General features: G+C 30.3%; 2 protein-coding genes, 1 long non-coding RNA gene and 1 other non-coding gene across 5 annotated transcripts; 2 read left to right on the top strand and 2 right to left on the bottom strand.

Moving 5' to 3' along the window:
* Positions 1-4,377: 4,377 nt before the first annotated feature.
* Positions 4,378-7,563, bottom strand: LOC124924143 (UDP-glucuronic acid decarboxylase 6). 2 transcript variants are annotated; one of them, XM_047464219.1, is made up of 13 exons: positions 7,414-7,563; positions 6,868-6,950; positions 6,564-6,650; positions 6,386-6,473; positions 6,014-6,105; positions 5,864-5,928; positions 5,688-5,776; positions 5,485-5,562; positions 5,309-5,402; positions 5,166-5,232; positions 5,015-5,078; positions 4,887-4,927; positions 4,378-4,796 (listed from the first exon to the last, which is right to left on the bottom strand). In XM_047464219.1, the coding sequence occupies exons 2-13, from the start codon at positions 6,940-6,942 to the stop codon at positions 4,611-4,613; spliced, it is 1,026 nt and encodes a 341-aa protein (XP_047320175.1). In that variant the 5' UTR covers positions 6,943-6,950; positions 7,414-7,563; the 3' UTR covers positions 4,378-4,610. The 2 variants fall into 2 exon arrangements, with proteins under 2 accessions (XP_047320175.1, XP_047320177.1); XM_047464221.1 differs by lacking the exon at positions 7,414-7,563 and adding an exon at positions 7,037-7,089.
* Positions 7,564-8,626: 1,063 nt separating this feature from the next.
* LOC124924145 lies at positions 8,627-9,573 on the top strand. The gene is made up of 2 exons (XR_007098298.1): positions 8,627-8,844; positions 9,275-9,573. It is a non-coding gene; the product is annotated as an uncharacterized LOC124924145 (long non-coding RNA).
* On the top strand, positions 9,059-9,131 carry TRNAR-CCG. The gene has a single exon. It is a non-coding gene; the product is annotated as a tRNA-Arg (tRNA).
* Positions 9,574-9,821: 248 nt separating the features above from the next.
* LOC124924144 (CASP-like protein 4C1) lies at positions 9,822-11,456 on the bottom strand. The gene is made up of 3 exons (XM_047464222.1): positions 10,755-11,456; positions 10,344-10,479; positions 9,822-10,261 (listed from the first exon to the last, which is right to left on the bottom strand). The coding sequence occupies exons 1-3, from the start codon at positions 10,988-10,990 to the stop codon at positions 10,040-10,042; spliced, it is 594 nt and encodes a 197-aa protein (XP_047320178.1). The 5' UTR covers positions 10,991-11,456; the 3' UTR covers positions 9,822-10,039.
* Between the last annotated feature and the right edge of the window lie 385 nt (positions 11,457-11,841).

Genomic DNA, 11,841 nt, shown 5'->3' with positions numbered 1-11,841 from the left:
ATCTAGTATTAACACTGAATTAACACATAGTAAAATTAAATAGTCATAAAAAAATTAATTAACCACGCGGTGAAATTAACGCATAAAATAAATTGAACATGTGATGAACATAATAAATAAATTGATTAATATTAATAACTTTCAAAGTTAAATTGCAAAATTGAGTACTTTCAACAAATTGCTAGACAGACAAAGTTAATAATATAAATTAGTTAAGTATTTTTTTATTTTCTAAATACTTAATTAATTTAACTGTTAAGTTAAATACTTATTTTTCAGATTTATTAAACATAATCAAATTAAGAATATGTAAGGAAATACAAATTTTTACATTATATATATATATATATATATATATATATATATATATATTTTAAAATTACATTCATATTTCATCTTCTAACAATCCATATATTTTTATGTTAATTTAATAATTCATAAAAAAAATCATTAATAATTAATTTATATCTATAAATTCTATATTTTATTAAACTTTTACCACTTTCTAAAAAACTATAAAGAGAACATTTTTTTTAGCAGTAAAAAAATTGTATTTAAATAATTAATATTAATAAAATTATTTTAATATTAATTAGTTGTATAAATAATTTAAATTTTCAATTTCTTTTTTATCTTTTCGGATTCATATATTCCTTTATTTTCTGTTTGACAAAAATAATCTATTACTTTTTTTTTGTATATATTTATTAAATTTAAATATATTAGTAATTTTATATAAAAAAAAACTTATTATATTTAATGTAGTAACATTCCAAATTTTCTACTATTTATTATTTATCTTTAATTGATAAAGAAAAAATCTATTATAATTAATTTATATCTATATATTTATAAGAAAAGATTACAAAAAGTTATCTAAATTTTATTCAAATATAAATAAGATTTTGTAATCTTTTTGAAACTTAATCTTATAGATATATATTAATCTGAACAATCTCTATCTATATATTAATATATAATATCAGACTTTATTACTCAATAATAACTTTTTTCTTTATACAATAAATACTGTAATATATATATATATATATAATATTACAATTTATTCTCATGAATACATTAAGTTATTTATTCGTAGAGATTACAAAAGTTTTGTGCATTTTAATATTTCTTTAAATTAAATACTTTAATTCTAACAAACTCTATTAAATTGTGAACGTAATATGAACATTTTTTTTTTAAATTAGAAGAGAACTAGCATATACCCACGACCATAGTTTTTCGTTTAAATTTAAAACGCTTCCAAATAGAATCGAACCGTGACATTTTGGTCTTTTAGGCCGACTCTAACCACTGAGCTACCTTGGTAGTGCAAAATGGAACAACAAATTAAGTATGTAGCCCACAAACACACTTAAGCATGCGCAGAACTTGCTGCATGACGGACTCGAATTCAAGAACTTAGGGTTAATATCTACCCCTTATTGTCGTTAGGCTAGAAAAAGGGATAACGCAACATGAACATCAGAAAGAAATTTTTTAAAATTAAAATTTTTTAAGATAATATTATTGTTTAATAGTTAAAAAAACAAAAATTTACTTATAAGAGATAAAAAAAAAAAACTCTAAAGTTAACTAGAAACTTAAAAAATGACCTTAGTATAATAAGACATGTTCATTTCTATAAAGATGACAATTAGAACTATTATAAGTTAATACTTAAACAAAGATTGAAATAATTAATATATCAATGAAGTTTGAAATACCTAATCCTTACCAAGTAATAGCAAATTTCAATATATAATATTGATGAGTCTAACTAAACTCGTGTAGATCAATGGTTAGATTAGTCGTTCGATTCGACTCCTACTTTCATTTTATTGTTTCAAACAAAATATTGTTACTTCTACTTTAAAAGATATATTGACTAAATAAATCACAACTACAAGTTGATCATAACATAATATCATTAATATGTAATTATGTGAGAGCAATAATGTTTAATTAATAAACATGGTTAGTGTATATAATATAATAATATATTAGATTAATAAACATCATGTAAGAAGCAATGAAGATCGGAAAAGAACAAGACAGGTAAATATTTTTATTACGGAGAAGATAAAACCGATCACCTCCTTACCAAAAGAAAGGGATATATTAACTAATACGGTAAAAAAAAAAAAAAAAGGATTGTCGCATTGATTAGGATTTTTAATGATTTGAACTTTAGATGTTGAGAACACTCTTTGTTATTAGGTAGGTCAGGCCCGACCCTATAGTTTGGATATCGACTGGACTATAAACTTGTTTTTTTAATACTTTTTAATAATAATGTAGAGATGTATAATAGTATAATGTTAAATTTATTAAGTATAACTTAGTTTAGTTGGTTAATTGTTTTTCATATAAGTTTAATTGATTATAGAGAAGAGTTGGTGACTTCGAATTCCTCCGAATTTTGTAACTTCAACTACATACAAATCTTCTTTTATTTCGAATTTTGGATCGAACTAATTCATTGATGCAAATAATTGATAGGAGAAAATTAAGTTATTTGACGTGCCGTTGACATAGACTCTATTATACACATCTTATAGCTGACCTGTATGATTTGTTTTCCTATTTTCGTTTGATTATCTTTGTTTATTATTAGTTTTGGAATTAAATAATTCCTTTGTTGAATGATTATCAATAATAGATAATTAATGGACCAAATAACACATTGGGATTTATATTGGGTCAATTGCAATTTTAGACGGTTTATTTCCTCCATTGCAATTGCAATTTATAATTTTTTTTTTTCTTTTGACCTATTCGAGGCTTCTTATTGGGATCAATTACAATTTTAGACATCTTCTTTCAAATCTCACAATTTTGGGTTTCATATTGTCAGGTTTGTACAAAATAGGGTTTTACCCTACCGGATAGACCTTTATAATTAAAAAATTAATAGTGACATTTAATTCTAAATGCCTCAAGCCCGACTCAACTTCATTTCATCACGAGGTGAAGAAGAGGGGAGTCAAGCATCGCGAGGTGAATGGTAGGGGAGTCAAAATAGGACGAAAAGGATGGAGTCGAGGATGAAGTTTAATTTATATTCTTACCTTATACATTATAAAAAGTTTCGGTATAGAAAAAAATCATACATTTACCTTACATTGATTTCAATATACCTTGATTTCGCTATACTTTAATTTCGATACAGTATCCCTATTATACATTTGATACCTAAAAAACATATTAACTTAAAAAAAATTAATATGGTTACTAAATAAACGTTACATAAAACTAAAAATAAAATATATTTATCATAAAATAAAATATTATTTTTAAATATAACATTCTTAGACACTAACAAATGTTATGAATTAAATTTAGTTTAAAAAATTGGAGTTAATAGGAATAAACTAAAGTGGAGGCGAGAAGATCAGATTGAGAACGATCTTCAATCGCATTTACATTTGCAACATTTTATTTTATAAATTGATAATACAATTCAGGTTAGATAATAATAATAAGAATAATACTTTCGAGTCTTATTTTGTATTTGAGATGAACTTGACAACATATTATACTTCATTAAATCTATTTTGAAGAAAAAAAAAAATTATAGTGAAATAAATTTTGTTTTATATCTCATAAAATATATTGTTTAGAGAATATTATTTTAATTTTCAAAAATTATGTTTATGTAATTAAATTAATATTAAATTTATTTTTTTATAAGTATTATATAATATATATTTTTTTAATTTATAAATGTTTTTTCGATATTTTTGTATATCTCGCCAAATTTTTTAAATTTTCAAATATTTACCGTACCAATAGTTTTGGTATCGATATGACCGCTTACATTTTTTCGGTATACTGGAAAAATCAATATTTTCGATATTTTGTGTCATGATATTTTTGGTATATTTATAAAATCGGTGTTTTTCACACTATTTAAGAATTAGAGTTACTGTTAACTTTTTAATTAAAAAGGTCACGTACATCACATTTTGTATAGTTCCAAATTTATGAGGTTCAAAAAAAAAAAATCTCAAATTATAACTGAGTCCTTTAAAATAAGAGATCTCAAATTATTATTCACCCAAATAAAAAGTCCAAATTTGTTATTTTGATATATAAACAAGAAAAGAAGAGAAATTTTAAATAAATAAGAAAAGGTCAAAAGAATAGAAAAAATAAAATAACCAAAGGTGGGCGGTGGGCCAATGTGCCCGTAACCAACAATTACCTATCTAAATAACCCGTAATCTAATCAGCCCATATATTTTGATTGTTTTTTATTTTCAAATGCACAAAATTCTTTATTTAAAAATCAGTTAAAATGGTGTATAAACTTGTTTGATGTGAATTATCTGAAATGATATCTATTTTTCAAAATAATTTAACTAATCAGACAAATAATGAAATGAAACATCAGAATAGTAACATATTCAAGCATTTTCGTTAATCAATTTCACCCAAAAAAGAAAATTAATTTCATATAATCTTAAACAAGCTCTATATTAAGCAAATTTAACAACTTAATCCAGGCACCATCATCATCCCATTATAACTTTATAAAGTTTGAATTGTATATAACTTTTATTCAAACAAAACAAAATACAAAAACAACTCAGCCTTCATTCATTAATTCATTTCTTCTTTGGAGTTTCGAGCCTCTTGCGAAAGTCATCCTCCATGAGAGGAATGCCGCTGCTCAACTTGACCTTCGGTTCCCAACCAAGCAACTCCTTTGCTTTTGTGATATCCGGCTTTCTCTGACGAGGATCGTCAGGAGTGTTCTCAACAGTTATGATCTTCACACTAGGATTTATAATCTGCGATTATTAAGCCATTGAACATTAATTAATCTTCAACCTTTTCCCATCTCATAGTGTTCATAATCAACCTTTCCATGCAGTTCTTACCTCTTTTACTGTCTCCGCAAGCTCCAGCATAGTAAATTCACCTTTAACAACCATTAAAATTCTCTCAAGTTAGTAGAAGAAAGGCAAGCCAAGCCAAGCCAAGCCATGAAAGTACTCTTTTTACCTACCTGGATTGCCTATGTTGATTGGCCCGGTGTTCTCCCCTTCCATAAGTCGGATGAGGCCATCAACCTGTCATTTTTTTTTTATTTAACAAAAGATTGTTGAATAAAAAGTTGAAGAGGTTATGTGCTAGAGGCAACATATAGATAGGCTTACCATGTCGGAAACATAACAAAAGCTCCGGGTTTGTGTTCCGGGTAACTGAACAGTCAAAGATTCATCGCTGCACAAATATAAAAAAGGAAAAGTGAGTAAAAACAGCAAAAACTCCTATGATCAATCTTAATTTGGTGATTTACCGGATTGCTTGAGCGATGAAGTTGCTGACAACACGACCATCGTCAATGTTCATTCGCGGTCCATAAGTATTGAAAATACGAGCAATTCTTATTTCTGTACCAACAAAAATTTATAAACTAAATCAGCTAACAAGACAAAATCAAAACACAATGGAGAAATGGAATTGTTTATTTACCAATTCCATGCTGCCTGTGGTAATCAAACATCAAAGTTTCCGCTACTCGCTTTCCTTCATCGTAACAACTTCTCACGCCTGTAATTATAATTCCTCAAAATCATTCATTCATGTTTTAATAACAACTTCTCAAGCCTGTAATTATAATTTCTCAAAATCCTTCATTTTTTTAAGTTCAATTATATTATATGCTAATACATTACCAATAGGGTTAACATTGCCCCAATAGTCCTCTGTCTGGGGATGAATAAGAGGATCTCCATAAACCTCGGAAGTTGAAGTAAGCAAAATCCTGTTGCTCAAATAGAACAAATCAAGTAAACATAAATATATTTAGAGGAAGGAAATGATTGATAAAGTGTGTATTTCATTTAAAAACCTTGCTCCAACTCGCTTGGCAAGTCCCAACATGTTTAGTGTCCCCATCACATTTGTTTTAATTGTCTGTCCACCCAGAATGATGACACATATCAAACAGTTGAGAAAAAAAAGGAGATCTGTATACTCAAAAGTATTTCATCAAACACACCTTTACGGGATTGTATTTGTAAAAAATTGGAGAGGCAGGGCAAGCCAAGTGATAGATTTGATCAACTTCAACCAGCAAAGGCTCTGTGACATCTGCAGAAACAAATTTCAGAAAGATTATCATTCATAACATGAAAAAGACAGTAAGTAATCTCTGTTTTCTCAGAAACAAATCTAAATAAAACTGAAAATTAAGTGTTGAATAAACTAAATGAAAGTCTCTAAATTTGAAGTACTTGAATGTAAATCGAGACTAGTTTACCCTTGTAACGACTTAATTTGATTCATTTCTTGGGATTAAAGTTGTGTTCGGGACTACATCAATAGCCTCCTAAAATTGCATACTATGGAAGGAATCAAAACAATAACATACCATGACGAATAAGCTCGAATCTAGGATGACCAATCCATTGCTTAAGATTGTCTTTCGAGCCAGTGAAATAGTTATCCGCTACAATCACCTAAGAATTGAAAAGTGAGAATTAGCGAGTCTATTTGATTGGATAATAGAGAAAACACAAGAAAGGTGAAGGAAAATTGTGACAGAAAACCTCATTCTTCTCATTCTGCATTAACTTATCCACCAGATGAGATCCAATGAACCCTGCTCCTCCAGTAACCAAGATTCTCATGTTGGCCTATCCATGGAAAAACATTTTCTAATCATAACCAAATGTAGCTGAAGAAACAGGAGAAACACTTCTAAAGACATTTCTTTTATAACTGAACTGAACTGAAGTAGTCATGTAAATCAACAACCATAAACATAAGTAATACATAGATCCATCAATACCAGAACTCTAATGGGCTGCAAGTTAAGAACAAGAACAATGCAAGCAGAATATTTTAAATTACCTGATAGAACTTGCCACTTCTCAATGGAGATGGATTTGGAGGGGGTTTAGTAGTAGATTGTCCATTGGATGCCATTTGTGGACCTGAGATTCACACAACCCAGATCAATTCAATAAACAAGTAGAGAAATATACATAACACAGAGGCTAAAAAATGAAGTTTATATCACCTCTGTGCAAGAAGACACTAAAAACAGAGAACTTGCTGCTGTGAATGAAGTTGTAGAGAAAGATAGAAGATTTATAGGTGGGGGATTTGGAGATGAATAAATTAAAAGAGAGGGTGCTTCAAATTGACGAGAAGTAAAGTTTAAGCAAAAGGAGTAGAACAAACAATGTATGAAGCAATTAAAGCAACAAGAGTAGACCCGCAATCACCACCAGCACACCAAACGAGAGAGAGTCTGATCAGATCTAAATTTCAGACTAGCTGCTGCTCAAGTTTTTCGATGTTTTTTAATCTAATCTAATCTAATACAATCTCAAGAACAATTATAAATTATTGAAAGAAAATAGTTGCGTGTTTTGTAATCAAACAAATTATTACCTTTCAAGAGCAGCTCTGATGAAGGCTGTCTTGAGACTCGAAATAAACAAAGTTTGATCAGAAAGATCTTTAGGGCTGTTTATATCAGCTGCTAAAATAACGTACGACGACTACCTTTGGAGAACAAAAAATATATATATGCAGATTTATATACCGGAGGAAAACTACGGGCTGATTTCATACCTTCTTAGGATTTGTTAAAGCTTCGATCTTGAGATAAGTTTCATTGACACTTCAAAAAAGAGTGAAAAAAATATTATTTTTTAAGCAATCAACTGTAATCTCAAATCACTTTTTGTAATCTCAATCACATTGGAAATTATCAATTAAAAGTAAGAATATTTTATTTATATTTAATTTGAAAAATATAATTAAAGTAAATGAAAAGTGGGAAAAATATAATAATACATAAATAAAAAAATTGTAAAAAAAAAACTAAATTGACAAATTTAAATATTAATATAAATATAAATATTTTAATTAATACTTCTAAATATGATAGTAATTAATTTCTTTATTGCCTGAATATTTGATTTGTTAAAAATTGTTTTTATTTTTTTTTTTGTTAGATACTTATAATTGGTTGAAGTAGTCCATTGGAATTGAGGTTTTTTAAACATTAGCATTACTTTTTAACATAATAAATAAATATATTTTATTTATATTTGTATAAAATGTACAACCGAATTACATTAAATAGTTAAAAGTTGATACATAATTTTTTTTTTTACCAATTTTTTCTGGTAAGTTTTAGTAAAAAATGAAAAATAAAAAAATTTAAAAAAAGAAGAAGAAATCACCCTCTTTAGTTCTTTCTTCCCATTATATTTTAACTTATTTTCTTCAAATCCAAATAAACTTTATCCTCTAATTTGAATTTGAATTATTTAAGATATAATTTTTCATATAACAGTACAATATTTCTACCTCCTCTCAAAAGTAATTTTTTATTTCAAGATAGATTGAGTTTTATGTAACTTTTATTTTATTTTTTAAAATAATATAAAGATATAATATTTAAAAAAATATTATTATTTTTAAATAAAAAATATGAATAGGTTGCATCACCTATAACAATTTAAAAGAGGGCAGAAATAAAATCCAATTAAAATAAAGAAATCTTTAATAAAACTTGAGAGTTGAATAGCCATTTTGAATGTATATAAATATTAAGCACCAACAAGTTTATTAATTAAAACACCCCGGCCTACAGTGAAGAAGCTGTTAAAGCGGCTGAAACTTACCAACCCTAGATGAGATGAGAACTTCAATGATTCATTTCGATGATCTCTCTGTTCTCCACTCTTCGTCCGATCCCGATCTCGATCTCTTGCTCCGATCCAAGTAAATATGAAATTTCCATCAGTCTTTCTTCTCCTCCCTTGATCTCTCACCGATCTGAGTTTGGGTTTTGTTCTAATCACCTGAAAGGTCATCCGATCTCTCTCTCTCTCCCTCCCTCCCTCCCTTTTTTTCTGCGCATATATGCTTGTTTCGTTATGTGATTACATTCATGTAGATTTCGTGTATATGTATGTATGTATATACGCTGATATTGAAGTTCATTTTCTTTTTTGATTGATCGTCGTCAGACAAGATATCTTATGCTTTCTTGTAGCTGTTAGTGCATAATAGTAACATACATGATCACATAGCGGAGTGGATATCGCGTTAGACTCCGAATCTAAAGGTCGTGGGTTCGAATCCCACTGTGATCATCTAAATGTTGTTTCTTTTACTCCTCAAAATTGATTTCTTTTTGCACTTGTTTGTTATTGTCCAAATTTTAATGCTTATAGGTTCAGTTATGCAAAGATTATATAAATTTATTGACAACTTCTTCTTCAAATCTTTATGCAAGATGACTTACTTGTTTGATGATATTGCATGGATCATGGGTCAAAGAAGAGTTTGGTACCCAACCCAGAAAGAAGATGACAAAACAGGGCAGCAGGGAGAAGGAAGGCCAGTAACCTAATAATAGTTTACACTTGAAGAAGAAGAAGGAGATATATACAGAACAGATTAGTTTACATTGGGTCAGATTTCGTTTCTCCATTTCAAAATCTTATCCTTTCTCCTTCTTGTATGTTATGTTTGTCAAAACAAACTATTATTATACATGTTTCATTTTGTTATATATCCATCCAATTTAGCTTATGATGCATTTAATTATACATATGGATGTAAAACATGTACAAATGTTGTGGTTGGCTGAGAAACACTACTAGACCTGACAATCTATTATCCAACAACATTCATTCATTCAATCCAATTAATTACTACCTTGCAATTAATTGTTTAGGCGTGGTCTGTAACTATAATTAAGACAGGCTGCCAAACTAAACAAAGGTTAGACCTGAAATCAAAAGAGCATCAAGTCCAAGGAAAGAAGAATAATTTTGAATAATAATAATAATATATGCACAAAAAAAGAAGAATGAAATGAAAATTCAATTTCAAATTTGTTGGTTGTTGTAATGATATCCTATGGGAAGGGAACACAAACACTCCATGTGACCAACACATCATATCCGTTCAAATTACTGTCAAATCTTGACATCTTTTCTTTCTTTCTTTCATTTCACCAAACCCCTTCTTCTTCTTCCTACTCTACTGTTTTTTTTCAGATGTGAAATCGAGAGCCCTTGACTATGAAACAGGCCACCCGGAAACCCGAAAGCAACGACGACAGACCCACAAACGCAAACCCGATAAATCCCAAAGCTACAGATATAGCCGTCTGCACGCAAAACGCGTTGCTACCCGTACACGTGCCCGTCGTCCTCAGCGTCCGGGCAAACCCAGCCCCCGTCGATGATGCCGACAGCAACAGGTACGCAAAAACCTGAAACAATCGCTGCTGCTGCCTCACTCACTACTCCCGGCACGACAATTGACAAAGAAAAGAGAGAATAAAGAAATTAGACCTGATCATGGCTGAAATCGAACCAAACTTGAAAAATCTCGGGAAAAATCGTGACGCCGGTGGAAATTTCCCAAACGGCGGCCGCCATTTCCACCAATGAATACACTGCTACTATGCCATTCGCAGCGAGGACATATCTGCAAGGGTCAAGGTCAAAATAAACTTCCTCAAATCGCACAATATATAAGAAGATTGAGGATGATAGGAGTTATGAAGAAAACAAAAGATTCAATCTTTAACGATGTGATCTCTTTCTTGTTTATTCTTTGTTCATATCAAATTCCGAAATCACAACTCCTCCCTCATCAAATGAATAGCTTTTGGGTACTCTAAATGAAACCTAATTTTGTAATCAGTTCGATAATGCTATGTAATTTCGGAATCGAAAATTAGGGCAAAAGAGTAATAGTACCTGAATGAGCCGTAATCGTACCAGCGAGGTGAATTGGAGCCTCTAGGGTTTACGACCATGAATATAGCGGCGGCGACGGTGAAACAGAAAGAGCCAAGCCGGAAAATAAGTATGAGCATATTGAATCGCCTGAGTTTCTGCTCCGAGACTGTGGAGTGGAAGTGAGGTGGGGAAACTTGGATTCGTGGACGAGGCGACGGTGTCTCCCCGTTCCGGCGCGACTGTGGAGACCGCATGTCAGCTGTAGATATATATATAGAGAGAGAGAAATGGACGACGGCTAAGAGGAGGAAGAGGAAGAAGAAGAGGGGAGGTGATGAAAAAGACAAGTCATTGATTGATTATGGAAAATTCGATTGATGGTTTGGAGTCACGAGACATCGCAAGGACTCCATTGGAGAGAAGGGTTTTGTATAAATATGTTTATGTGTGTAAAAGGGGAAAGAAGATATAAACAGAGGAGCCGAAAAGGGGGTTTTGCAAAGAAGAAAGAAAGAGAGAGAGAGAGAAGTTTCTGTGAGTGGAGACGGAGACAGCAGCCAAGACAGCGAGGAGGAAGAAGAAGGGAGAGAGAGAGAGAGAGAGAGAAATGGTCAGGTCAGGTGAGTAAGTGTGGGAGAGAGACTTTCCTTTCTTCCTCTCTTTCTCTCTTTGCCTTTTCTCCTTTTCTTTCTTTCTTCTTTTTCGCTATCTTTTTCCATTTTCAAAACTCTTATCAAACACAGTACACTCACGTGCTTTTCTCGTGCCTCTTTCCATTTTATTATTTTTTTATATATATATGTCGCCTTCAATTCTATTTATTCCCTTACATTTAAATCAGTTTAAATAATAATATCTTTTGCTATCATCCAATCCAATCATCAACTATTATAATTGAAATCATTTTTTACTTACACTATTCATTTCCACTAAAATACTATTAGAGCATCTCCAATGCATGACCTGTGCCCGCATCGGACAGCGTGGAAAAGGGCAGGTCATTGGTTTTTTGCATTGGTTTTTTGCATTTTTTGCATTGTAGATAAAAGGAAAAAGAGGGCAGTGCCCTCTATGCCGGTCATGCCCTCTTCTGACTTTTTCATGA

Source organism: Impatiens glandulifera, chromosome 2 (genome assembly GCF_907164915.1).
Source record: "Impatiens glandulifera chromosome 2, dImpGla2.1, whole genome shotgun sequence".
NCBI lineage: Eukaryota > Viridiplantae > Streptophyta > Magnoliopsida > Ericales > Balsaminaceae > Impatiens > Impatiens glandulifera.
This window is presented reverse-complemented; position numbering and strand designations above follow the sequence as displayed.

Bases quoted from the DNA above. Each gene is read 5' to 3' on its own strand.
- LOC124924143 (XM_047464219.1), bottom strand. From the start codon at position 6,942: ATGGCATCCAATGGACAATCTACTACTAAACCCCCTCCAAATCCATCT. The intron at 5,403-5,484 runs GTAAATAAACAA...TTGTTGGTACAG, and splicing joins CCACAGGCAGCATGGAATTG to AAATAAGAATTGCTCGTATT. The intron at 4,797-4,886 runs GTAAGAACTGCA...TAATAATCGCAG, and splicing joins TTGCGGAGACAGTAAAAGAG to ATTATAAATCCTAGTGTGAA.
- LOC124924144 (XM_047464222.1), bottom strand. From the start codon at position 10,990: ATGCGGTCTCCACAGTCGCGCCGGAACGGGGAGACACCGTCGCCTCGT. The intron at 10,480-10,754 runs GTACTATTACTC...TGACCCTTGCAG, and splicing joins TACGATTACGGCTCATTCAG to ATATGTCCTCGCTGCGAATG. The intron at 10,262-10,343 runs GTCTAATTTCTT...CGATTGTTTCAG, and splicing joins TCGATTTCAGCCATGATCAG to GTTTTTGCGTACCTGTTGCT.